This window comes from Pseudophryne corroboree, chromosome 1, assembly GCF_028390025.1.
Source record: "Pseudophryne corroboree isolate aPseCor3 chromosome 1, aPseCor3.hap2, whole genome shotgun sequence".
Taxonomy (NCBI): Eukaryota; Metazoa; Chordata; class Amphibia; order Anura; family Myobatrachidae; genus Pseudophryne; species Pseudophryne corroboree.
This window is the reverse complement of record NC_086444.1, coordinates 1,053,834,835-1,053,862,378: the sequence shown is the minus strand read 5'-3', so window position 1 is coordinate 1,053,862,378 and position 27,544 is coordinate 1,053,834,835. Positions and strand designations below refer to the sequence as shown.

The following is a 27,544-nucleotide window of genomic DNA, read 5'->3' as shown; positions in this document are numbered from 1 at the left end:
ACTCCAAAAATATGATGGTAGATTAATTGGCTCCTGACAAACTTAACCCTAGTGTGTGCATGTGGTAGGGAATATAGATTGTAAGCTCCACTGGGGCTGAGGCTGATGTGGCTGGTCAAATATTCGCAATAAAGCACTGCAGAATATGTGTGCGCTATTTAAATAATGTTTTCATTATGATAATAATATGAATAATTATATAACCAACTAGGTGCTTCATCGCGCCCTACGGGCGCTCTTCACACCGTCGTAAGGGGCTTAACCCATGCGTTGGATGGTGAAGGGGGCATAGCCCCTTGCGACGGTGTGAACAGCGCCTGCAGGGCACACTGTACAGAATGCAGTGGGTGTGGGGGGACCGTGGATGGGGGAGGGGATCTGGAGGCGCTGCGGGTGGAGATGTGTGGGGGAGTGGTATCCAGAGGCGCTATGGGTGGGGGGGCGCGGGTAGGGGATGGGCAGATACGGGGCCGCTGGTGGGCCCCGGTGGGGTAGGGGGTGAGGAGATGCTGCGGGTGGGGAAGGTGCGAGTGCGCTGCGGGTGGGGTAGGGGGTCCGGAAGCGGCGCGCGTGGGAGAGGGGCAGGTATGGTGGTGTGGCAGATGGAGGAGGGAGTCCGGGTGTGGTGCGGCTGGTTGAGGGGCGGGTGCAGTGGGGCCGCGGGTGGGGTAGGGGGTCAGGAGGTGCTGTGGGTGGGTGAAGGGCTGTTGCGGGGGATGACTGCGGATGGGGTAGGGTGTCTGTAGATGCTGTGGGTGGACGAGGGGTCTGCGGTTGGAAGGTTCTGTGGATGAGGGAGGTGCAGGGGAGTGGGGCCGTGGGTGGGGGAGGGGTGGCGGAGTGGCGTGTGGCGGAGAGGCAGGTGCGGAGGTTGCGTGATCTGCTCTGCCTGACACCCCCCCCCCCCCCCCGCCAGGCAGCCGGGGAGCCCAGCAGTGTGCGGTGTGCGTGCTCCTGCGTGAGCCGCTCTGCCTGACAACCCCCCCCCCCCCCCCGCAGTCAGATGGGGAGCCCAGTAGTGTGCGGTGTCCGTGCTCCTGCGTGAGCCGCTCTGCGTGACATCTCCCCCCCCCAGCAGGCAGCCGGGGAGCCCAGCAGTGTGCGGTGGCCGCTCTGCCTGACATCTCTCCTCCTCCCCCTGGCAGACAGCTGGGAAACCGTGGTGTCCGTGCTCCTGCATGAGCCGCTCTGCGTGACATCTCCCCCCCCCCCACCCCCCCACCAGCAGGCAGCCGGGGAGCCCTGCAGTGTGCGGTGGCCGCTCTGCCTGACATCTCTCCTCCTCCCCCTGGCAGACAGCTGGGAAACCGCGGTGTCCGTGCTCCTGCGTGAGCCACTGTGCCTGACATCCCCTCCCTCCCTCCCCCTCCCCCCCGCCAGCCGCCCCACATGCAGTGGGCCCGCACTGCCCACATCAGGCAGCCATCATGTCCGCAGCGGGGACCAGCTCTACCGGGAGCACCAGACGGAGCACTGTGAGAGGGCTGTGGCGGCAATAGGAGCGCAGTGCATGGTAGCCTCTGTCCTCGCTGGGGCAGGCCGTTGTATAGGCTACTGTGACAGGCGGCAGGGGAGATGCGCCGGGGCTCAGACGGGGAGCGGGAGTGAGAGCCGCTCGGCATCAGACGGAGAGTCGCCTCCCGGCCACACATCACCGCTGCAGGACCTGGGGTACGATGGATGCCTCTAGACAGGACCTTGGTCGGAAGACTGGGGACATGTCAGAAGGCGTGTGGTGTGTGTCAGAGCTTCTCCTCACTGGCAGCCGTCACTGATCTGCATAGATTAGCCCACATCTGTGACTCCACCCAGCGTTAGAGGGCCAGGCACAGACAAGGCAATTATATAGGAGATAGGAAGTATTAATTAAACATAAAGTGGCTAATTTAATATGGGACATAAATGTGCATTTAATGTACATAGGAAAGGGCGCACTTAATAAAAGGCATATTAACATACCATTCTTCAGATGGCCCAAAGCCAGAAGAATTTGTGCTAAGCTTATAGATATAGCATACAGATAAGTTTGACAGAGTTCTAAAGTATTTTTCCTATTTGATCACAAATTTCACATACACAATAATGAGAAGTGTTTTGACATGTATTAATAAAAGTCACATTTCCATGTAAAAAAGTCAATAAATAAAAAATGTAACTAAATAGAAACAAAAATGAAACTAAATTAAAATAAATGAAATCATATTAAGTTCATTTAAATAAAAACATCTGTTAATTTATGCTATAAAATTCCAGTGGTATTCCTATTTTCTGCAGTAGACCAAATAGAACTCTCACTCAAGTAATGCAAACAGCTCCCGAGACTTCATATAATACTGTATGGCTGTAGATACAAGTTCTATCAACAATAGGGGGTAAATACCAATCAGAATTGGCTAGATAGTTTTGCTGCTCATCATTTGTATCTTGTACCAGTCCTCCAGCACCTGCAAGAGGCATACCTCCTAATAGTCACATAAGCATATACAGTGGGGCAAAAAAGTATTTGGACAGCCACCGATTGTGCAAGTTGACCCACTTAAAAAGATGAGAGAGGTCTGTAGTTTCCATCATAGGTACACTTCAACTGTGAGAGACAGAATCTGGAAAAAAAACAGGAAATCACATTGTATGATTTTTAAACAATTTACTTGTATATTCTTGTGGAAAATAAATATTTGGACACCTACAAAGCAGCAAGATTTCTGGCTCTCACAGACCTGTTACTTCTTCTTTAAGAAGCTCTTCTATCCTCCACTCGTTACCTGTATTAATGGCACCTACTTGAACTGGTTATCTGTATAAAAGACACCTGTCCACACCCTCAAACAGTCAGACTGCTACCTCTCCACCATGGCCAAGACCAGAGAGCTGTCTAAGGACACAAGGGACAAAATTGTAGAGCTGCACAAGGCTGGGATGAGCTACTCGACAATAGGCAAGCAGCTTGGTGAGAAGAGATCAACTGTTGGCGAAATTATAAAAAAATGGAAGAAATACAAGATCACTGACAATCTCCCTCGACCTGGGGCTCCATGCAAGATCTCACCTCGTGGGGTATCAATAATCTTGAGAACCGTGAGGAATCAGCCCAGAACTACATGGGGGGACCTGATCAATAACCTCAAGAGAGCTGGGACCACAGTCACAAAGGTTACCATTAGTAACACACTACGTCGTCATGGATTGAAATCCTGCAGTGCCCGAAAGGTCCCCCTGCTTAAGCCAGCACATGTCCAGGCCCGTCTAAAGTTTGCCAGTGACCATCTGGATGATCCAGAGGGGGATTGGGAGAATGTAATGTGGTCAGATGAGAGCAAAATCGAACTTTTTGGTATAAACTCCACTTACCGTGTTTGGAGTGAGAACGATGACGAATGGCATCCCAAGAGCACCATACCCACTGTGAAGCATGGGGGTGGAAACATCATGCTTTGGGGCTGCTTTTTTGGGGACAGGACGACTGATCCGTATTAAGGAGAGGAGGAATGGGGCCACATATCGTGAGATTTTGGACAAAAACCTCCTTCTCTCAGTAAGAGCAATGAAGATGGAACGTGGCTGGGTCTTCCAGCATGACAATGACCCCAAACACACTGCCCGGGCAACTGAGGAGTGGCTCCGTAAGAAGAATTTCAAGGTCCTGGAGTGGCCTAGCCAGTCTCTAGACCTCAACCCAATAGAAAATCTGTGAAGGGAGTTGAAAGGCAGTGTTGCCCAGACAGCCCCAAAACATGACAGATATAGAGAAGATCTGCATGGAAGAGTTGACCAAAATACCTGCTACAGTGTGTGCAAACCTGGTCAAGAACTACAAGAAACATTTGACCTCTGTAATTGCCAACCGAGGTTATATTACAAAGTATTGAGTTAAACTTTTTGATTGTCCAAATGTTTATTTTCCGCAAGAATATACAAATAAATTGTTTAAAAATCATACAATGTTATTTCCTAGGTTTTTTTTCCTTCAGATTCTGTCTCTCACAGTTGAAGTGTACCTATGATGGAAATTACAGACCTCTCTCATCTTTTTAAGTGGGTCAACTTGCACAATCGGTGGCTGTCCAAATACTTTTTTGCCCCACTGTATATCCACATCTACAGTATTTGTATCACTTTCCAGGATTAGGCTCTTACTGTACTTTTTTACAGACTGCCCAGGAGTCAGAAAAATCTGAGCAGATAGCTCACAGTAAGCAGACAATACTTTATAACCAACCCTGAGGTGAGGGCAGAGTGTATTTTTGTTCAGTGCTGGACCAATGGAAAGAGAGACAGCCCCACCAATCTCTGCACCTGTAACACCAAGGATTAATAGATGCATAACATGTTTTCATGCAATGAAGAAGCATTCCAACACAATCGCTTTATTGGTTCTGGTCGCGCACTGCATATGCAACCCAGAACTTAACCATCTGTTTCTGGGCAACAATCATGCAACTCAATCAGGTATATTCGGCTTTCCCTACTTTTAGGATTAATAGTAATTAATGTTTCAGTATTATGTTCCTTTGATTGACTTTTTTGGGAGTGGATTAGCAAAAATGTAAAATCATTACCAAACTGCTTAATATAAATAATATACTGTACAATGAACTTAAACATAGAAACACGGCCGCAGTGAGAATGGAACACATGACCTCAGTGCTGTGAGGCAGTAATGCTAACCATTATACCATTCATTCTGCTCATGGACTCCATGAATTAGTCTCATAAAATTAAACTTTTCATGTAAAACGTGTATACTGAGAAATAATGTCCAAATTGATAATCTTGTAAAGAGTTACTACAATACATAGCATGCTCACTAACCAGAGGAAAACTAAATGATCCTCAAGGCAAAGGGAATTGTTTTGTGAATCTGATAATTGTTTCTAGTTTTTTTGAAAACAGGCAATAGACAAATTTCATTTTCATGACACAGTACAAGAACTTTCCCAGAACTTATTATCTATTTTTGAAGGAAATATAAATAAACTGTGTTGACGGGTGGCATCATTATTCATAGATAAAATACTGGTTTATATTTTTAATATAATAAAAAAGATTATCTTAATTACTTAGATTTAAATAAAGAATACTGTTCATTGAAATACGTAGCCATGAGTGTTGTAGTAGAAAGCAGACAGATAAATAGCTGTCTTCAATAGCTAAGATTAAAAAAAAAAAAAACATATGCATAACAAAATTAACGTAAAGCCTGTATGACAAATTCTGATGCAAAGAACGACCAATAAAATAAATGTGTCTTTTATCCAAACTGCAGACCATTATGCATATCCACAACAGAACACTTTATGGCATTCTAATTTAATTGGTTTATACACACAGCAAAGACTCATCCTGCTGAACAATGTTATATTGCTGCTGGTGTAAATGAGATAATTGCGAAGAAACGAATATCTGTTCAATCAGTGATTGGTTGCTTTACCCTATGTGAGCAGCGGCAGCCCCTACCTGACTGGAGGAGGGGAGCTGCCGCTGGCCGTGCTGCCGGGTCCCTGCCACCTGGTCCCCGTTGGCAGCCGAGTCCCTGCTGCCTGGTCCCAACCACCAGCCGGGTCCCAGCACAATGTAGTTGACAGGTGCCGGATATGGGGATTGTGCAGTAACGACGATGGAAGTGTGTATGCACAAAACCCCCGGCTTCCATGAACTGCATCGGCTGCAGCCCATAGAAGATGGCTAGGGCTGCCCGAAAAGCAGGGAGTGGCTTCCTACAGGAAGCCAGTTCTCTGCTAATCACAGCCCAGACTGGCAGTCTCAGAGGGAGGATACACATACCAATGGGACTGCCTGTCCTGCAGGTGACTGGCAGGTAGGACTTCCAATAGGAAGTCATTGCCAGTCACAGTGTAACCAGTGCAGTCACAGACTGCATCTGGCTCAGTGATATGATTTGAGGTGGCAGATTTTACTGTGGGGGAGGGCAGCCTGTAATCCTGCAGCCCATATGGTGAAATCCGCCACTGGCGGTCAGTTAACTTTAACGAACAATAGAGAGGCAGGGCTGGGAGGAGGGATGAATACCACTGCTTTAGCCAGCCATTTACATTTCGAGCATAAGCCCTATCAGAAGTGCTGCATTTTACAACCTGATGCTTAATATTAGACCCAAAGGTGCAGGGGCATTTTAACAGAGGAGGTGGCCCATGTGCAGACTCCGGGTGGGCCCCCTCCTCTTCATGGCGCAGTAGGATCTGGCATTGTGGCAGAGTCTACTGTGCATTTGCAGGTCTCTGGACACATGGTGCCCGCCATATTCAGAAGACTAATCACTACTGCGTATGCGTGGTGGCCATTTTGGCGCTGTGTTATGCCTTAGCTGCAGTGTCCGATGCATGTCTCCAGAAAGGTAAGTAATAAAACATAAGTGCAGTGTGTGCAGTGTGGGCCCCCCTGGACCCAGGGGCCTGTGTGTACCGCATACATTGCACCCATTATAAAAACGCCAATGCAATGGTGCCTGATTCAGAGTTGGTGGCATATAAAAGAAACCGAGTAACTTTACACATGGCCAAACCAATTTGCACTGTAGGTGGGCCATATGTAAGACAAATCACAGTGTAGAAATTAGATATGAGCGGGTCCTGTTCTCCCCCATATGAACTTCACGATCCAAGTCCGGATCCTAGTCCGGCTCGGAACTTCCCACCTTACTCGGATCCCAAATCGAGGCCGAATATCCTCATCCCGCTGTCAGATTCTCGTGGGTTTAGATTCTATAAAGGTTCCTGGTGATTGGTGCCATCTTCACTCTGGTTGTGGAGAGTGTACTGGATGGACATGTACTGTGTTGTCTAGTGTAAGGGCGGGTGCTCTGTCTGCTGTATCAGTCCATGGGTGCCCCTGTCTGCTGTATCAGTCTATGGGTGCCCCTGTCTGCTGTATCAGTCTATGGGTGCCCCTGTCTGCTATATCAGTCTATGGGTGCCCCTGTCTGCTATATCAGTCTATGGGTGCCCCTGTCTGCTGTATCAGTCCATGGGTGCCCCTGTCTGCTGTATCAGTCCATGGGAGCCCCTGTCTGCTGTATCAGTCCATGGGTGCCCCTGTCTGCTGTATCAGTCCATGGGTACCCCTGTCTGCTGTATCAGTCCATGGGTGCCCCTGTCTGCTGTATCAGTCTATGGGTGCCCCTGTCTGCTGTATCAGTCTATGGGTGCCCCTGTCTGCTGTATCAGTCTATGGGTGCCCCTGTCTGCTGTATCAGTCCATGGGTGCCCCTGTCTGCTGTATCAGTCTATGGGTGCCCCTGTCTGCTGTATCAGTCCATGGGTGCCCCTGTCTGCTGTATCAGTCTATGGGTGCCCCTGTCTGCTGTATCAGTCCATGGGTGCCCCTGTCTGCTGTATCAGTCTATGGGTGCCCCTGTCTGCTGTATTAGTCCATGGGTGCCCCTGTCTGTTGTATCAGTCTATGGGTGCCCCTGTCTGCTGTATCAGTCTATGGGTGCCCCTGTCTGCTGTATCAGTCCATGGGTGCCCCTGTCTGCTGTATCAGTCCATGGGTGCCCCTGTCTGCTGTATCAGTCCAGGGGTGCTCTGTCTGCTGTATCAGTCCAGGGGTGCTCTGTCTGCTGTATCAGTCCAGGGGTGCTCTGTCTGCTGTATTAGTCCATGGGTGCTCTGTCTGCTGTATCAGTCCATGGGTGCCCCTGTCTGCTGTATCAGTCCAGGGTTGCCCTGTCTGCTGTATCAGTCCAGGGGTGCTCTGTCTGCTGTATCAGTCCATGGGTGCTCTGTCTGCTGTATCAGTCCAGGGGTGCTCTGTCTGCTGTATCAGTCCAGGGGTGCTCTGTCTGCTGTATCAGTCCATGGGTGCCCCTGTCTCGCTGTATCAGTCCATGGGTGCCCCTGTCTGCTGTATCAGTCCATGGGTGCCCCTGTCTGCTGTATCAGTCCATGGGTGCCCCGGTCTGCTGTATCAGTCCATGGGTGCCCCTGTCTGCTGTATCAGTCCATGGGTGCCCCTGTCTGCTGTATCAGTCCATGGGTGCCCCTGTCTGCTGTACCAGTCCATGGGTGCCCCTGTCTGCTGTATCATTCTATGGGTGCCCCTGTCTGCTGTATCAGTCTATGGGTGCCCCATGTCTGCTGTATCAGTCCATGGGTGCCCCTGTCTGCTGTATCAGTCCATGGGTGCCCCTGTCTGCTGTATCAGTCCATGGGTGCCCCTGTCTGCTGTACCAGTCCATGGGTGCCCCTGTCTGTTGTATCAGTCTATGGGTGCCCCTGTCTGCTGTATCAGTCTATGGGTGCCCCTGTCTGCTGTATCAGTCCATGGGTGCCCCTGTCTGCTGTATCAGTCCATGGGTGCCCCTGTCTGCTGTATCAGCCCATGGGTGCCCCTGTCTGCTGTATCTGAAAGGGGTGCTCTGCCGGCTTTATCTGAAAGGGGTGATCTGTCAGCTTTATCTGAAAGGGGTGATCTGTCAGCTTTATCTGAAAGGGGTGCTCTGCCGGCTTTATCTGAAAGGGGTGATCTGTCGGCTGTATCTGAAAGGGGTGCTCTGCCAGCTTTATCTGAAAGGTGTGCTCTGTCGGCTGTATTTGAAAGGGGTCCTTTGTTTGCTGTATCTGAAAGGGGTGATCTGTGCGTCCATCCAGCGGCTCCGCCCGTGTAAAATTAAAATACTAAAAGCTAAAAACAAAAAACCTAAAAATATAATTATAAAAAAAATATTTTTTGTTTGTTTGTGCTCTAGGTACTCCAGTGTACTGTACAATTTTCATTTTATTTTCATAAGTACTCTGCCGGTCAGACCGCAATATATTATTATTTTGTACTCGTATTGTGCGACACTGTTGGTGAATATAAACCGGTGTTCGATTACTATTTCTGACGCACACATGTATTGCATGACGCTGTGGGTGAAGGTGGTACCACAGTAATATATTCTATTTCCTACTTATACACGTATTGTACGACACTGTTGGTGACATTAAACCAGAGCGTTAGATTATTATCTCTGACTCATACACATATTGTGTGATGCTGTGGGTGAAGGTGGTATCACAGTAATATATTCTATTTCCTACCCATACACGTATTGTACGACACTGTTGGTGAATATAAACCAGTGTCCGATTACTATTTCTGACGCACACACATATTGTGTGATGCTGTGGGTGAAGGTGGTATCACAGTAATATATCCTATTTCCTACTCCTACACGTATTGTACGACACCGTTGGTGACATTAAACCAGTGCGTTAGATTCTTATCTCTGACTCATACACATATTGTGTGATGCAGGGGCATTTTTTGCGAGTAGGGGACCTGCGTGCATCCTCCTTCATGGGCCCCCTCCTCTCCGGCAGCTAGTAGGCTCTGGCTTAAAGCCAGAGTCTACTGCGCATGTGCAGGTCTCCAGGAACATGGTGCCCATGCTCCAGGGGACACCTCCAGTGCGCATGCGCAAGGTACTCAGAAATGGCTGCGGGACTCTGGAGGGGTAAGAGTATACTCTATGGGTGCAGTGTGGCCCCCCCCCCCCCCCGGACCTAGGGGCTCGTGTGCACTGCACACACTGCACCCATTACAAAAAAACGCCTGTGGTGTGATGTTGTGGGTGAAGGTGGTACCACAGTAAAATATTTTATTTACTACTCCTACACGTATTGTGCAACACTGTTGGTGAAATTAAACCGTAGCGTTAGATTATTATCTCTGACTCATACACATATTGTGACACTGCAGGTGTTAAATTTTTTTGTACAAACTGTACTTCACTTGGTTCGTGTTTGTTGATAGCTATGCAGGACAAACAATTGAGAAGAAAGGCATAGATGACTTAATTCAGGGCATCAAAGAAAAAGTAAAAATCGGATTAGTAAAAGTCAGATTAGTGCAATAATATAACCAATAAAAATTGGTGTCTATGCCTTAAAGATCATCACCAATGCCCTAAATGATTAATTTAAATTTTTTAAATCAACAAGTTAAATGAAATTACTAATCAATCCATCTTTCCACTACATACATGCATACTCTGCCTCCTTTAGGCCACTGATCTAGTTATTAATAAAGATCTGAGTTAGACCATTTTTGCTGATTTTGGTTTAATTTTTTTTTTTAAATTTACAAAAAAAGCTTAAATCACATAATTTGGCCTTTTTTGGTTTCAAGAGTATTATTAACATCAATAGCATTAATTTCCAGGCATTTCCAGGCAATTTTGACCACAGAACAAACAATGAAAAATATATATCGTGCAATATATATTTTTAGATCCTGTAATCATCTGAACAGATTATTTTCAGACTCAGTGTAGGGTCAGTTTCTGAAAATAGTGTTCGACCTGGAGAAGTTTCCCCTTCATCCAGCTTGATGCAAGGTATGTAGTACCATGTAAATGTTTTTTGTTTTTTTTTTTTTACCAATATACACAACTAATTTTTGTATTAATTCAACATATTTCCACTTTATTGCAGACATAGTGGAAAGGGAGTGTAATGCGGCTCCCTTATATGGAATTCAAAACCTGCAAGATCCAATGCTGAATGTAAACAATATTGTGATGTGGTTATAAATTCTGTGATTTTAGCTGTTTTTACGATTTTACAAAAAAAAACATACCGATCCAAAACAAATACAGATCCAAAACACGAATGAGATACAGATCCAAAACAAGAACCCAAAACCCGAGATTTGGGCCAGCACACATCCCTAAAGCTGCACAGTATTTGTGACCTACTGTACATGTACATGCAGAAGCAGACAGTATTTACCCTGCATGCAACAATAAAATAAATAAGAACTATTTGCCTCGCATTGTTTTGCATTTTTGTTTTTGCTTTGTTTCCTACTCTGAATCAGCTCCAACATGTGTTCCATAATCATCATCCTCATCATCATGTTAATAATAAGGGATGCAGTTAAAATACCAGCTGTCAGGATCCCAGTGTTCAGGAGACCGACGCCGGAATCCTTACAGACGGAACAATACAGATGCCCAAAATCCTGGCCACCGCCTGGTATTGCAACTCAGTTTGTGGGTCCATGCCACCAACCGAGTGGGAATATAACCTGTGGAGAGCACAGTGAGCCACCAGGGCCCAAAGCATGATAAGCGCAGCGAGTCCACAAGGGGACTCACTGCCTCGCTGGTGGGATTCCAGCAGACAGGATGCCACAGACAGCCGGTATCCTGTCTGCTGGGATATCATGTGTATTCCAATAATAATAATATGGTGGCAGCTTTAACCATTACCCTGTATAAGTCAGAGAGAATCTAATTTCAACACATCATGAATAAGACTACAACTCAAACATGGGCAAAATGCATTCCTACAGGGAACTCAGGTGCACATTTGTAGACAGAATAGGGTACGTAGAAGAAGCCAAATAAACTGTAGCTATAAAGCACTCATGGGACTTGAGGAAATGTAAACTTTTTTTATGCGCTCTGAACACCTCTCTTAAACATGTACTATAATGACTTGTTCCCAACTTAAAGGATGTGCATAACTGTTGTCAGTGCAGGTTAGGGTACTCCCATATACATGGCTTATACATTTAAAGGTCAAGGTAACATGAGACAGTGTTACCAAAAAGACACAAAGCAAGTCAGAAAATAGAACAAAATAGGGTTATTTCTTTAGATAGCACAAATCCCATAAAGACATACAGGGTTGGACTGGCCCACAAAGACACAGGGGAAATCCTCAGTGGTCCCCACTGTCTGTAGGCCTTACCCCCTCCTCTAATGTTAGGTCCCAGGCTGTGCACTTGCATTATACATTGTTAATCTATCAGAGGGTCAGTTACGTGGTGCAGCCCTCCTGCCTATATGGGCCCTGGACTCTTAAATTAAGCATGGACCCCCTACTGCTGCATTCCCCTGGTGGGCCCTTCATGACCCAGTTGAACATTGATGACATATGAGAACAGCCCTTCATGCCCCAGTCGAACATTGATGACATATGAGAACAGCCCTTCATGCCCCAGTCGAACATTGATGACATATGAGAACAGCTGCCGTTTCAAGGAAGGAATTTTTATATAATCAATTATTAGAATGTCAAAAACTGTTGTAATAACACCAACCATTGCAGTGCCAGCATTGCCAATGTTACTGCACACTAGTTTGGTATTCCTCAAGTACAAACTTATACAGTATGTCCCACTGATGAACTACAGCAAGTCCACAAAATAGCTGCCTCCTATGTATGTAGTTGATAAGTGCACTAAGAAATAATGGAAACTTCTAAGTAAAATGTTGTTGGAGGGTGGGACGGGGGACTTCAAATACATTTTAAAAATTAATCTGCCTACAAATCAACATCTCATTATCTCCTTTCAAACTCTCTCTGGAGTAAAAACAAGTATGACTGACAAACAGTTAGTGCTACATAGACACAGTCTCACAGATTTCAGTATGTTATGGGGAGGTAGGGTGTTACAGGGAAGACAGAAGTTAGAGGGACGTTCTAAAGCCGATCTGCTCACTACATCAAGCCTGACATTTTTATATTAAAAAAATACAATTTATTTTGATTTCAATTGAACTTCTTGTTTTAATTGGCACAGTATTTCATTTATCCACCATTTACATGTAAACATACTTAAATACATTAGGAGAGATCCTTACCTTTTTTCTGCGTAGTCTAACTTGTTCATATATCTCTTCAGAAGTGGTAAAGCTCTCCTTGAGTTGTAAAGGCTGGGTGCAATCTGTAGAACATATTTCTTGCAAGCTTTCCTCTGTTATATTTGAAATACCATCTGTGAGATCAATATTATGCTGAGCTGCATCGGTATTTTGGCAGTGAGGAGACGCATTACAACAGTTTTCCGCACCTGTTTTGGATTCCAATTGAGACGAAATAAAGGAACACAGGCTATCAGCTGGTGAATTGGTCACCACATCACAAATTGCTTGTCCATGTACATTTTTTGATGCATCGCATTTTCTTCTCTGCTGTGCAACTCTAGCAGAGTGTAGCAGATGTTCACCAGTTATGTCAATTTCCTCAAAACCTGTATTTGTCCAGATTTCCTTTTTTGAAATTTTTATGGATATTACGTCTGAAATATTAACATTTTCTACTTTGATTTCATTATTAGTGTCCAGATGTTCCTCTTCTGTATGAGTGTTCTCTTCTGCATCAACAATGACGGTGTTAACTCCACAATATTTGTTACATTCCTGGCTCATGTCATCTTCTGGCAACTTTGGAACAACTGAGCTAGCACCCCCCTGACATTGCAATAGTTCCTCATTTGTGACACTTTGTTCTTTATCACTGGAGGACAAAGAGATCACTGTTTCCATGCTGGTGTTGGGCGAAACATGATTATCTTCCATATCTAGGTTATCATTTTCATCTACCTCTGTGCAGATTTGTTCGTGAGTTTCTCCAGAGTTACCACTCTCTGATAAAGAAGAAGGTCTGTCTCTTTGCGCCTCTGTCACTATCCCATGCTCTTCCATAGCTGGATTTAATTGATCTACTTTAAGCCCATGACAACATAACTTATCACAACCCGCTGTGTTAGAGGACAATCCCATCCATTGGGTTACATGATCTTCCCAGCTTCTCTTCCGAATGGCTACAGACATGTCATAAAGCAAAGCCGCAGACAAAGTTTGCAGACAGCAGAGCATGTGATTTCAACATGGGAACACCGTGAACAGCAATCCAAGTGACCTGGTGAAATATCATCTGCAAAACAAGAAATCAAATCAATTACAGTTTAAATGTTGAAAAATGATCAACAAGCAATACAGAAGTCCTTGTTTAGATGAAAAGCCTGAGTTCTCAAAGCACTACATTTAGGATTGCAAGCCAACTTTGCACAATAAGACTCATTTTATTTTAGTCATAGGATAACTCATTTCATGCTTCTGAATCCTATACAGCCTTATGACTGTGCACAAATAAGGTTATCGCTCACTAGAGAATAAATGAAACAATTCAGGGTGCCTGTACTGGAGAAGCCTTACATAATCTTGTTCCATAGTTAATTAGGAAAATGTAATTGTCAGAAGAAAATGTTAAATATTTGTTTAACATCATACATGCCATGATAAGGAAATAATATCCTTTTCATTTAATTTCCGAGTATGTCTTCCTATACAGCATGATAATATTTTTTTAAAAAATGTGTGTGATGTGTACATTTAGTTGGAAACATGGATTTTTAATATATTGCAGGTTTCCATGGCAACATAAAGTAATCAGTCACTGTATTATAGAAAGTTATTTTACTCAAAATGTTTGTCCTTTGATGTATCCCTTTTGTGATTGTTACAAGAACTACAATGTTTTCATTTCTGATCTGTTACCATAAACCATAAAACCATTTCCCATACATCAGGATTCTCTTTGGGCAACTCTCCGTTCTGCCGATTCCTTAGTCGGAGTGATCGACAAAATCAAACATATAGGACATTCTCGATTAGCTGAATCAAACCCAAAAATTATCGGAATCTGGAGTCTTGGATTTTTAACTTGCTGGATTTTTCAGATTCCCTGAGAAAATGTTGATCATTGGAGTTAAATGTGTTGCCCGCTTAAATCACACAAATACCTTTACTGTCTGCGCAGGATGCTTGGTGTAATGGTTAGCATTATTGCCTCACAGCACTGAGGTCTTGGGTTCAATTCCCATCATGTCCCTATGTGTTATAAACTGTATATTCTCCCCATGCTTGGGCCTTCAGGCACTCCAGTTTCCTCCCACAATCAAAAATATACTTGTGGAGTAATTGGCTCCATATAAAAATTAACCTAAGTGTGTGTGTGTGTGTGTGTGTGTGTGTGTGTGTGTGTGTGTGTGTGTGTGTGTGTGTGTGTGTTAGGGGGTTGTTACAGCTGCCCATCCCATCTAATTAGCATCTCCAACACCATACCTGGAGATTGCCTTTAATTTAAAATTTCTTTAGGCAATCAGTTCAAGTGGTCTGGAAAAAGTCAAATTAAGAGGCATTAGTGGTTTGTGTTATAGAACTGGTGAACTCTTTACAATTTGAAGATTTTATCTTGTGGAGCAATATAAAATCTTCAAAGATCAGTAAAAATAAATAACTACTGTACACTATGTAGACAAAAGTGATTGGACACCACCGCGCAAGTGAAATGGTGTGTTCCTGCAGCAGACACGTGTTTGTGAAGCTATAAAACGGGGAGTTGGGTACTGATTAGATAATTTGCTAATGAAATAGCTTGCCAGAAGAAGCTAACCGAGTTTGAAAAGAGGATCTTCGTAGATTGCTCAATCGCAGGTATGAGTGTGAGAAGCATTAAGGATGTTAGGAAGGTTCCTACAGTAAATCCATTGGGGGAGATTCAAATGTTTGAAAAGTCGGTTTGGTGTCTGTTTTTTCCTGTCTATAAGACAGACTCCCAACTGACTTTTCAAACATTTGAATCTCCCCCAGTGTGTCTTGTCATTAATGCATTGAAGAATGGTCATTGCAGGAATGCACCTTGCCATGAAAGACCCCTTAAACTGCAACCCATGGACTGGAGAGTACTAACCAGGGAGCTGCGATAGAACAGGGGTCGTCCAATGCATACTGTACCATTGCACACCAGTTCCAAATAGCCAGTAATGTGCCGGTTTCCACAAGAACACTTCGTAGGGAGGCCCATGCACTTGCATATTATGTGTGAGCAGCTGCTCATAAACCTCTAATCACAAAGAAGAATGCAGCCCAGCGCTTACAACTGAGCAAAGAGCGCAAATACCGGATAGTGGAACAATGGTGAGTTTTATGGAGTGACGAATCATGGTTTACACTTTTGAGATCAGATGGACATGTTTGGGTTTGGCGATTACCAGGAGAACGTCTCATGTAAGAGTGTACAGTACTGTACCTACAGTAAAGCATGGAGGTGGTGGCTTTATGCTGTGGGGCTGTTTCAGCTGGTTTTGTATGGGTACTAGTTGTTATGCATGGTCACATTAACTCTGAGAAGTATAGAGATGTTCTCAATAACTTTATTTAACTTTAACTTTAATAACTTTAACTCTACGGAAACAACCAATGTTTTATCAGGACGATAATGCCAGCTGTCCTGTTTCCAGGGCAATGCTGGAATGGTATACAGAAAATTTCATAACCTGGATGGACTGGCCAGCTCAGAGTCTGGATCTTAACCCCATTGAGAATGTCTGGGACGAATTGGAGCGACGGGTGCGTTCTAGGTTGACTCGACCTTCTTCTCTGTCACAGTTGGTCACTGTACTTAAGGCGGAATGGTAAAACAAACTGCCTGCTGTTGTCCAGGAACTTGTTGATGGTTTGTCAAGAAGGGTGTCTGCTGTTGATCTATTTGCTGTCAGTGTCAATCACTTTTGTCAACATAGTATACTTTTTTGTCTACCTTTGTCACACTCACAATATATCTACCCCTGCCTTCTCTCCACTGCATATGACTTTGGAGAGAAGCCCTGGTGGACTGTTCTTAGTTGCTGGCAGGTGGTGCAACCTAGCAGTGAAAAGTCCAATTCCACCTTGCCGATAGAGGTCTATTGGGATGGCTGTAAAGGGCCTTACACACTTGGCAATATTAATGGACAATATGAACTATATGGTAGAGATGAGCAGATTCGGGTTTACTCGGTTCTCAAAACGGCATCTGATTGGCTATCCAAAACACGTGACATCCGTGAGCCAATAAGATGCCGTTTTGAGAACCGAGTAAATCCGAGTAAAACCGAATCCGCTCATCTCTACTATATGGTTCAAAAAATGATTGATAAAGGCATCAACGATGAACAATGCACGTCCCCGCAGTTGTTCATCATTGGTCGATCATCGTCAGTGGCAGATCCAGGGGGGGGGGCACTCGGGCCCGTGCCCCCCCTGTCATTTGTGGCCACATCCGTCCCCCCAGCTTGTGTCACTGAGACACGCTGCCGCTCAGTCCAGCGGCAGCGTGTCTCAGCTGTCAGGAGGAGAGAGCGGCTATCTGGCGGCGTGTTGCGGACTTCAAACCAGCCGCCGGTTCGTGAGCCAATCAGAGCTCGCGGACCGGCAGCCAATCAGGAGCCGCCGGTCCGCGAGCTCTGATTGGCTCACGAACTGGCGGCTAGTTTGAAGTCCTGCACGCCGCCAGACATAGCCGCGCTCTCCTCCTGACACCCTCAGAGCCGGGCAGAGAAGCAGCAGCAGCGGTAAGAAGCTGCAGAACTGCTGTGGGGGCATTTGTATACCTGGCACTGTGAGGGCAATTGTATACCTGGCACTGTGGGGGCAATTGTTTACCTGGCACTATGGGGGCAATTGTATACCTGGCACTGTGGGGGCATTTGTATACCTGACACTGTAGGGGCATTTTTGGATCTGGCACTGTGGGGGCATTTTTGGATCTGGCACTGTGGGGGCATTTTTGGATCTGGCACTGTGGGGGCATTTGTGGATCTGGCACTGTGGGGGCATTTTTGGATCTGGCACTGTGGGGGCATTTGTGGATCTGGCACTGTGGGGGCAATTGTGGATCTGGCACTGTGGGTGCAATTGTGGATTTGGCACTGCACTATTGGGGGCATATGTCTGTGTATCATGTCTCATTTTAAATGGCCACACTCACTAAATGACTGCGGACATTACTACAGGCAACATTACTACTGGGGGCAATACGGGCATTGCATAAGGGGCACCACTACTATGGGGTCTATATAAGGGGCACTACCAGTACAGTGGATATTGCATAATGAGCGCTACAACTGTGGGCATTGTATAAGAAGCGCCACCTCACATGCACCGAAGCCGCACGCAAATGTACTTCCCCTTCCATGGTGCCCCCCCTATCATTTTCTTCTGGATCCGCCCCTGATCATCCTTTATTCATGCAAGCCAATTTGGACAATATCGATGTAATATAATGTCATATCGTCCAATCTGGCCATAAAAAAAATCATTCAATGTGTATTTAAAAAAATCGTTGATGAAAAATCGGCCAACAATAAGATCGTTGGTCATCAAAATTGGCCAAATCGCCAAGTGGGTAGGGCCTTAAGTGCCAGTATGTGGCCCTACACACTGGGCGATTTGAACGATGAATGATATGAACAATGAACGATTTTCCAGTAACGATTTTTTGCATACACACTGAACGATTTGTATGAACCATTTAAACAATTTGACATTGCAAACATCAACATCAAATTGACTTGCAATGATAAATGATGATAGACCAATGATGAACGACTGCGAGGATGCACATCGTTCATCGTCGGTGCCTCCACACTGAACGATATGAACGATAAATTGTTAATTTTTGAACAATAGCTTTCATACTGTATGTTTCTAAAATGTCGTCCTTTGTGTAGGGCCCTTAAATGAGTGCGTTAAAGTAAAAAAAATCTTTGACTTCTCTGGTGTAGACCTTTTGATAAATGGCTTGGTGATTTTGCAGGAAAATACATTCTTGACTGCTTCATAATCCTATTTAACAATGAGACATAACCCACCAATGAAAGGAGGACATAAGATTACAGCTGTTTGTTACTGTTCCGCTTACATCTATAGATGGCGAGTGATATAGTCCCCATTCCCGGTAAGCTGCAAAAAAACATAATGGAGGATGCTGCAGAGAAAGCGGACATCGCTAGGCCCTCGCTGGAGAGGTAAATAACGTCAAATACTAACAGCATATTTTTTAGTATAATTGGAATACTAAACAAATATGCCGCTGGCAAAACGTACCAATGCTAAATAAGGCCCTTAGAGCTCTATTTAAGTCAATGCATTTCCATAAGGACTCACTGAAATCCTGCACAATACATTGTGACAAGAGTGGGCTGTAAAAAAGGATATTTATTAAGGTCTTCCGGTACTCCATTGAACATAATGGGGGCGTCTTTTGCCCTTTACATCTGCTTTTTCATGATGAGAGTTATTAATAGCTTTGTAACATGTCCCAAACGAGTTGCATAAAAGCCATAGATTCATTAAACGCCTTTGTCGCTGAGAAGATTTAGCAGATGCTTAGCATGTGAATATTTTATAATATACATCTTCACTATATGTTCTCTGAGTGCATTGAGCTGAAGTGTCCAGGCTGCATGGCAGGAGACCATAAACACAGAAAAGTATTGTAGAGTACTTAGAACAAAGTAAAATGACAACTGACTCCTTTGAGTTACACTTTAAAAATCTGATTTTTACATCCTCATTAAGTAAATCAAACTACTGCTTAACGCTACATAGCTAATTGTTCTAGGTCATTTTAGTTCACAGAAATAGACAGATTGCCCATCCAGACACAGCATCACATGCCTGAGGGAAGCAGCTAATCTAAGTTATCCGCACAGTTTTTTTCCCATTCTAAGCTCTTTATCTGTAAGACGAAATACTACACAGTTGGGCTTTCTAATACAATAGTGGAAGAACAACATATGTGCTGTAAGCATAGCAGCCAATAAATTGTTAATCTGCATGAGTATGTCTACAGCAAACTGCCAAAATACCTTTCATTTTCCAAACTGTTCCTAAAAATAACAGCTGCAAACTGATTGGTTGCTGTGCTTTGACGCACATTTCAGCAAATTGCAAAATGTTATAAAATACCATCATGCAATCTAAAGGTGGGTACACACTGATAGATATATCTGCAGATCAATTGATCTGCAGATATATCTATGGATGGATCGGGCAGTGTGCTGTGCATACACACTGCCCGATCCGTCAGGGACTGACATCAATTCAGCTGTCAATCACCGCCGGCCGCGGTCGCCCGTACACAGACAGCGATGCGCCAATATATCGGTAGATATATTGGCCGTCGGCTGTGCTGCGGGGCCGACGTGAACGACTGAGTTCACAGACATATCGCCCGTACACACTGGCCAACGGACCCGCGATATATCGTCCGTTCAATAGAACAGCCAATATATCGACCAGTGTTTACCCACCTTAAGAGGCCAATTCAGATCATTGCAAATGCCACCGTAACCACTTCATATGGCTTTCAGTGACATGCGTCATGGTGGGCAGAGCCTCACCTGTCATATTCCAGTACACTTCAGAGTTTTGACTATAAAACTGAGTATAATAATTCAAAGAGGATATTTATAACATATATATATATATATATATATATATATATATATATTAGAGATGAGCGGGTTCGGTTTCTCTGAATCCGAACCCGCCAGAACTTCATGTTTTTTTTCACGGGTCCGAGCGACTCGGATCTTCCCGCCTTGCTCGGTTAACCCGAGCGCGCCCGAACGTCATCATGACGCTGTCGGATTCTCGCGAGGCTCGGATTCTATCGCGAGACTCGGATTCTATATAAGGAGCCGCGCGTCGCCGCCATTTTCACACGTGCATTGAGATTGATAGGGAGAGGACGTGGCTGGCGTCCTCTCCGTTTAGACACTTGATTTACTAATTTTGGGGAGCATTAGGAGTACTCAGTAGTGTACAGTGCAGAGTTTTGCTGATAGTGACCAGTGACCACCACTTTTATTTATAATCCGTTCTCTGCCTGAAAAAAGCGATACACAGCACACAGTGACTCAGTCACATACCATATCTGTGTGCACTGCTCAGGCTCAGGCCAGTGTGCTGCATCATCTATTATCTATATATAATATTATATATATCTGTCTGACTGCTCAGCTCACACAGCTTATAATTGTGGGGGAGACTGGGGAGCACTACTGCAGTGCCAGTTATAGGTTATAGCAGGAGCCAGGAGTACATAATATATTATATAGTGAGTGACCACCAGACACACAGTGCAGTTTATTTAATATATCCGTTCTCTGCCTGAAAAAAGCGATACACACAGTGACTCAGTCAGTCACATACCAAATCTGTGTGCACTGCTCAGGCTCAGGCCAGTGTGCTGCATCATCTATGTCAAAGTCAGAAAAATGTCTCAATGCACGTTGCCATATTTGCACCGCACACTGGTCCGCGCTGCGCGTGCATGCGCTCTCCCGTGGATTCGCATACCCGCAATAACGTGCACTCGCAGGCGCGGTATGCGTATTTACGGTAGAGTTTATGTAGTCGTAGCGTGCGACTCATTCGTTACAAATGTTCACAATTAATGTAGTTTATAGATCATGGTCCCTTTGATAGATTCTGAAAGTTTGGTTAAAATACAATGTCCCAGAGCTGAGGAATCCCTCTTTATATCGTACAAAGGGTCTAACAGGAATCATACAGCAGTGTTTGGTACCCATCGGAAGAGTATTTTATTAGCAATATTCCGGTGTTGGTTTGGAGCGTATTAATCGCTCGTGCGAATAGTTATGGACATAAGAAGTTTATGTCCATTTCTATTAATTACACATACTCAGGTATGCGGCGGGAAACCCAGTTTCCCACCCACCTGAGCTGTTGGAAATCGTCACAGCCCACCTGTATGAATCACCCTATGACCTTTTGTTATGATGCAGGGCCGAATTCCTTCGGCCAATGGACAATGGGATTGTAGGACCAGGAGATTGCATTGTGTGTGGGGCATAAATAGGCAGGCCGACCACATCCAGCTCTCACTCTCTCATCAACGGTTATCTGCTGATGGCCGGGAGCTGGATATCGAGGCGCAGGCGATCATACCCTTTGTGCGTAAGTTTCTCTCCGTAATCATTGTCTTTCTGTGAGCCAATTTCTCTCATCTCATCTCTCTCTCTCTCTCTCTCTATCTCTCTCTGTTCTGTTCTCTCATATCTCCCCTAGACTAGGCTAGTATTGTATTGTATTAGATAGTATTGTATTGTATTGCATTTAGGTCAGTGTAGTATTGTCTTTTTGTATTTATTGTTTAGTTCTGTGGTTAGGAAGTCTCTGTTATATTGTAGTGTATCATTTGTACTGTTATCCCCTTTTACAAGTATATTAGATATAATACAGTTAATAGGCCTTGGAACCTAAACCAGCATCTGTGTATTTTCTATAGTGATAAGTGTTCACTTGAGCGTCGGTGACGCTCAAGCAGCTTTGTAGATAGTCAGGTTACACAAGGTTGCACTTACACCCTGTACTCACATTAAGGTATTCAGTGTATTTCATTGGTATAAGGTTTTATCATAAAGGTATAGTGTTGTGAGCGTCTGCATCGCTGGTGACCTCCTCGTGGTCTCGAGCGTAAGCTACGCCATAGCGAATCATTACCCTAGACATAACCAATAACGTGTCCTGTGATCACTGGGCCGTGAGCGAACGTGACGCTTGAGCGTCTCGCCTACGGCTGAGCGATCGTTACGCAACTAGCGTACCATTACGGTACTTCTTAAGTAAACAGCGTACAGTGTTCTTAGCTTCATAAAGGGTTGTTTATACGACAAAGGAATTTAGCATCGTCAATTGCGGGCTCGTCCTATACTTCTCACATCTGCACTAGGTAGATCAGCAGACATTATCCCTCCAGCAAAGGGTGGGAGGTTGTCTCACAAGTGCTGACGGGATAAGCGTCTGCTTCGCTTAGATAAAGAGTGCTGAAGGAATCCGGGAACCGGAAGTAAGAACAAAACGCTTGTGTCTTTTTAAAACTGTTTATTTTTCTTTTGTCTTGCGTACGCATACATACCTGCATTTCTTTTCACTTGTGTATTTCATTTTTCGTATATCACTATTCCTGTTTGCCAATTTTATAGTTGATAGAAAGTGCTAAAAAGAGATTTGCTGTTATTTCATAGTAGAGGTGATAGTTAAAGTATAGAACAAACACACGGTTTGTCTGAGATACAAGGCAGTCAGTGTGGATTGCGGTAGATGATCAGGGATCATTTACATTGATAAAAATATATTGTGTTACGGTGGATCCTTTGCATTGCGTACACGTGTCGCTAACAAAGACTAGCGTACGCAATCCAAAAGGCAGACGCACGCAGCGTTCATTACGCAACGTAGCGTCCGGTTACGCCCACGTAGCTCAAGTTGTGATAAAGTGAAGTAACGCAAAGGCGATAATTAACGCACAGCGGTAGATAACGCGAAGCGGTAAATAACGCAAATCTATTTTTGGAAAATCTGAAATTTAGTTTAACAGATCCTGCTCCTAATTGGTAACACTTTTGGCCTAAAGACAATTTCTGCGCAGAAATAGATATAGAAACAAAAGTGTACATGTGTTGAGTGAGTGTGTTTTGTATACAAAAGTTTATATAACTTTAAGGTGGAACCAAAAGGAAAGCCGGGTACTCGTCAAGGGACATACGTGTAAGTGACATATACGGTGGCCAGGGAGGCATCCCTGGTTAAATAATATTTGAGCATTAGAGTATAGCGGACCATAAGGTAACAAGACCAGGAGGTCATAAGGTAACAAGACCAGGAGGTCGTAAGGTAAAAGGTCCGCTATAAAAGTCCAGTGGCACAACGCCTGGGGTGTTGGTGCAGAACCCATATAGGCCATACAAGCTCTGGCTGAAGGAATCGCAGCCGGAAACATAGATTCCATTGATCTTTCAGTACATGACAAGTAGTGCTCGTATACTGAACGATTGGACCGCACGTTATTGTGTGCAGTAGTTAGTAATCTGACCTAATACCATTAGAGTAAAGTGGTCACAAACGCTATCTGTACATTCTGACGTGATTTGTGTAATTTTTTATTTTTGGAAGGGAAGTTCGCTGGTCACTCAGGAACTATCTAACAACCCCAACTTTACTGGAAAGAGTAAGTGTCCTGCGGGTAACCCTCATATGTTCCAGTAAACTAAAGGTTCACAGGGGCCCTAGGTTGGGTACAGCAGCTCTGGCTACAGTGATTGCAGCACAGGCCAACGTGGGCGAGAAGTAAGTGGGGTACTTGATAAACCACCACCGCCGGCCTGCCCAAGGACATCTTGGTTTGTTTGTAAGGGTTCGCTGAAAGCCTTGATATTCAAGGAGGAATAAGCAACGCCTGCAGATTATGGGGGCCATTTGTTCAGGTAGGGGGCGATCAACCCTGGTTCAGGTTGATTCTGTGAACCGACCTGTTGGGTCGGCACGATATGTAATGTGTGAAAAATATGGAATTCACACCGAATCTTTATGTGATGAATGGGAGAGAATGACTGTACAAGACAGGGACAAATTCCCAAGAATAGGTAGCTTTAGTCCAGAAGTGTTACAAAATTTAAGGAGGAGGATATGTCTCGTAAAATCAACAAAGAGACGAATTCAACATCATGATTGTTTACAGTTATGGCACCAGGAAGGTGAGATACAGAGAGGTTTGGCTCTGGCGGCAGGATCTGGGGCAGTCAGGAAGTTGATTGCCACAGCTCCTCCTCCACCATACATTGCAGGAGAGAAGTTGATTGCGGAGAGAAACGCACTGGGTTGTAAAACACAAACTCTTAGTAACCCTGTAAATGTTAATGATGTTAACCAAATAACTCATGCAAGTATTAACCCGTGCAAGATGTACCCTGTTTTGAACCTTCCTCAGGAGTGTGATCAAGAAGACGATTCAGCAACAATTTCAGCTCTCTCTCTTGCAGCCACCATAGCAGAGACCACAGTAGGCACAGCGACACCCACGAGATTAGTGAAAGCCCCTAGCGGAGGGATAGGTGAGGTCGTGTCAACGGGTAAGTACGGCACCATGCACTACACTGAAACAATTGTACCACAACAAGCAGTAGAATCTACACAGGAAGAGGCTGTTAGAATTGCTCCTGTAAGGGTAATAGCAGTTCCCAATGGAAAAACAGATGTGTCTGGAGCCACTCCCATAAGGAACATTGCCATGTACACTCCATTTTCCAGAATGGAATTAAGAACAATAGTGTCCGAATTTCCTGACCCCAGGAAGGATTTAGTTGCTAGCCAAAAATACATCAGGGATCTAGGTAACACTGTAGAACCCAACAACAAGGATTGGCAGATACTGCTAAGAGCTTGTTTACCTTCCAATGTTGATGCAACTCAGTTTTTAGCTGATTGTGCATTGGATAAAGATGTACCGCTTACAGACGTATACAACAAGGATAATGTAAAAAGGATAAATTTACAGCTAAAAGAGTATTTCCCAGCCGTTGTTAAATGGAATAAAATATTTTCCATTAAGCAAAAGGAGTCCGAAACGGCAACAGAATATTTTCACCGGGCACTATTAGAAATGGCAAAGTACACTGGTATAGAAGACATTAAGACCAACCCAAACCATCGGGAAGTAGCAGTATCTGTACTGATGGATGGTTTAAAGGAAACATTAAAGACTAGGGTTCAGACCACGCAACCATGCTGGCGAGGTCTGTCAGTGTCCGGCTTGAGAGAGGCTGCTATTGATCACGACAGAAACATCACTAGGCACAGAGAGTCGCAAAGTGATAAGTTGATGTCCGTAAGTATACAGGCGCTGACCACAAGGCAGCCTGCGTATGTACCACCGAATCCTGTGGGTAAGGCAAGTGTAATAACATGTTTTTCTTGTAACAGACCGGGACACTTTGCACGAGAATGTAGAACAAAGAATGTACAAAGATCTTTTCAACCCCCTAGACAACAACACAACACACGACATTGGGAGCAGGGTCCACAGAGGCGGAGTTTTGAGCCACATACAGGGGAAACAAAAAGATATCCCCCAAACAGAGACTGGCATGCCTCTGGTAGTTCCCAGCTAACTCCATCACAAGTAGTTGCTGCCAGCGGGATTCAGGGAGGTCAGCATACCCAATAGGGGTGTGGCCATACCTGTAATCTGCACCCAGTTAAGTTGATTGCTAGTCTTGGAAACGAACCAGAAATTGCAATCAATGTGGCTGGTAAAACTTTAAACTTTCTTGTAGACACAGGGGCGGCCAAGTCAGTGATAAATTCGACAGTGGGCATGAGAACCACTGGTAGGACAATTCCAGCCATGGGAGTAACAGGAGCAGTCCAGCACTACCCTGTTAGCAAACCAGCCGAGATTACAATAGGGCCTTTGCATACCAAGCATTCCTTTTTGCTGGCTGCATCTGCACCAACTAATCTCCTGGGAAGAGACTTACTATGTAAAATGGGTTGCGTCATTTATTGTACCCCTGAAGGTGTATTCTTGGACATTCCTGAGAATCACGCTCAGGAAGTACGAGACATGCTAGACTCCCCATCAAAATTAATGTCACATTCCATTATGACAAATAGGAATCCATCCCAAGTAGAAGAGATGATATCTCAGATACCAGAGTCACTTTGGACAAAAGATGGACAGGACACTGGATTAATGGCAAACGTAGCTCCAGTAGTTGTGCAAGTAAAAGATGGTAGGATAGCTCCAAAAATCCCACAGTATCCTCTGAAGCCAGAGGTGGAGCTAGGAGTTTTTCCCGTAATAGAGCGCTTGCTACAACAGGGCATTCTAGTAAGAACGTCCAGCACAGCAAATAGTCCCATCTTCCCTGTTAAAAAGAGTGGGGGGAGGGGTTACAGGCTAGTGCAGTATCTAAGGGGGATTAACAAAATAGTTGAGAGTCAGTTCCCCGTAGTGCCTAATCCAGCTGTCATCCTAATGCAAATTCCTCCCACTGCCAAATTTTTCACTGTTATTGACCTCTGCTCCGCTTTCTTTTCGGTACCTCTGCACCCTGACAGCCAATATTTGTTTGCATTTACATACAGAGGAGTCCAATACACGTGGACTCGGTTACCCCAAGGTTTCATAGATAGTCCAAGTATATTTTCTCAGGCTTTGCATGATTGTTTACAGTCTTTCCAACCAGACAGTGGATCAGTATTGATACAGTATGTGGACGATTTATTACTGTGTTCAGATTCACTGGAAGCATCTCTGAAGGATACGAAACAGCTCCTGTTTCATCTTTCAGACACAGGTCACAAGGTTTCCAAAGACAAGTTACAATTATGCCAAGCTAAGGTAAAATATTTGGGACACTGTCTAACACAAGGACTGAGACACCTGACCGCTGATAGAATCCAAGCCATTAGAGACATGACACTGCCACAAACCCAGCAACAGATCAGGACGTTTTTAGGAATGTGTGGGTATTGCCGTAATTGGATCCCAGGGTTTTCCATATTGGCGCTACCTTTGCAGGAAATGGTCTCTTCAAACAAACCTGATCGGATTTCGCATACAGACGAATCTGAAACAGCATTTGAGAGACTCAAACAGTGCCTAACGCAGGCACCAGCACTAGGTATGCCAGACTATGGGAAACCCTTTGAACTATACGGAACAGAAAGTGCTGGGTGCGCAGCAGGTGTACTAACACAAAAACACGGTGATGCCAGCAGGCCAATTGCATACTACAGCGCCCAGCTAGATACGGTAGCGCGATCCCTCCCCACATGCTTGCGTAGCGTTGCGGCGATAGCATTGCTAGTGACAAAAAGCGAAGATGTCGTGCTAGGCCACAACCTCACAATCCATACACCGCATGCGGTATCTGCCTTATTGAATTCTGCCCAAACCAGACACGTCTCATCTGCAAGGTTTACAAGATGGGAATTGGCATTAATGGCCCCCGTAAACATCACCATAAGGAGATGCAGCGCATTAAATCCTGCAACATTTCTCCCAGGTGTGCCTGGTCAGACACAAAGGGTGGAAGGTGAGAGTGATGGGGAAGGAGGATTTAATGCAAAGGAAGATACACATGATTGTATGGAATATTTGACCCAAAATTTTAC

General features: G+C 44.8%; 1 protein-coding gene across 1 annotated transcript in view; it reads right to left on the bottom strand.

Annotated features, from left to right (window-relative positions):
- The window catches only part of DLC1 (DLC1 Rho GTPase activating protein), an 856,713-nt gene that overhangs the window by 666,640 nt on the left and 162,529 nt on the right, over positions 1 to 27,544 (bottom strand). Inside the window, exon 2 of the mRNA XM_063920868.1 lies at positions 12,593 to 13,667. Within this exon, the coding sequence (XP_063776938.1) occupies positions 12,593 to 13,609 (1,017 nt within the window). The 5' untranslated portion in view covers positions 13,610 to 13,667. The remainder of the gene's footprint in view (positions 1 to 12,592; positions 13,668 to 27,544) is intronic.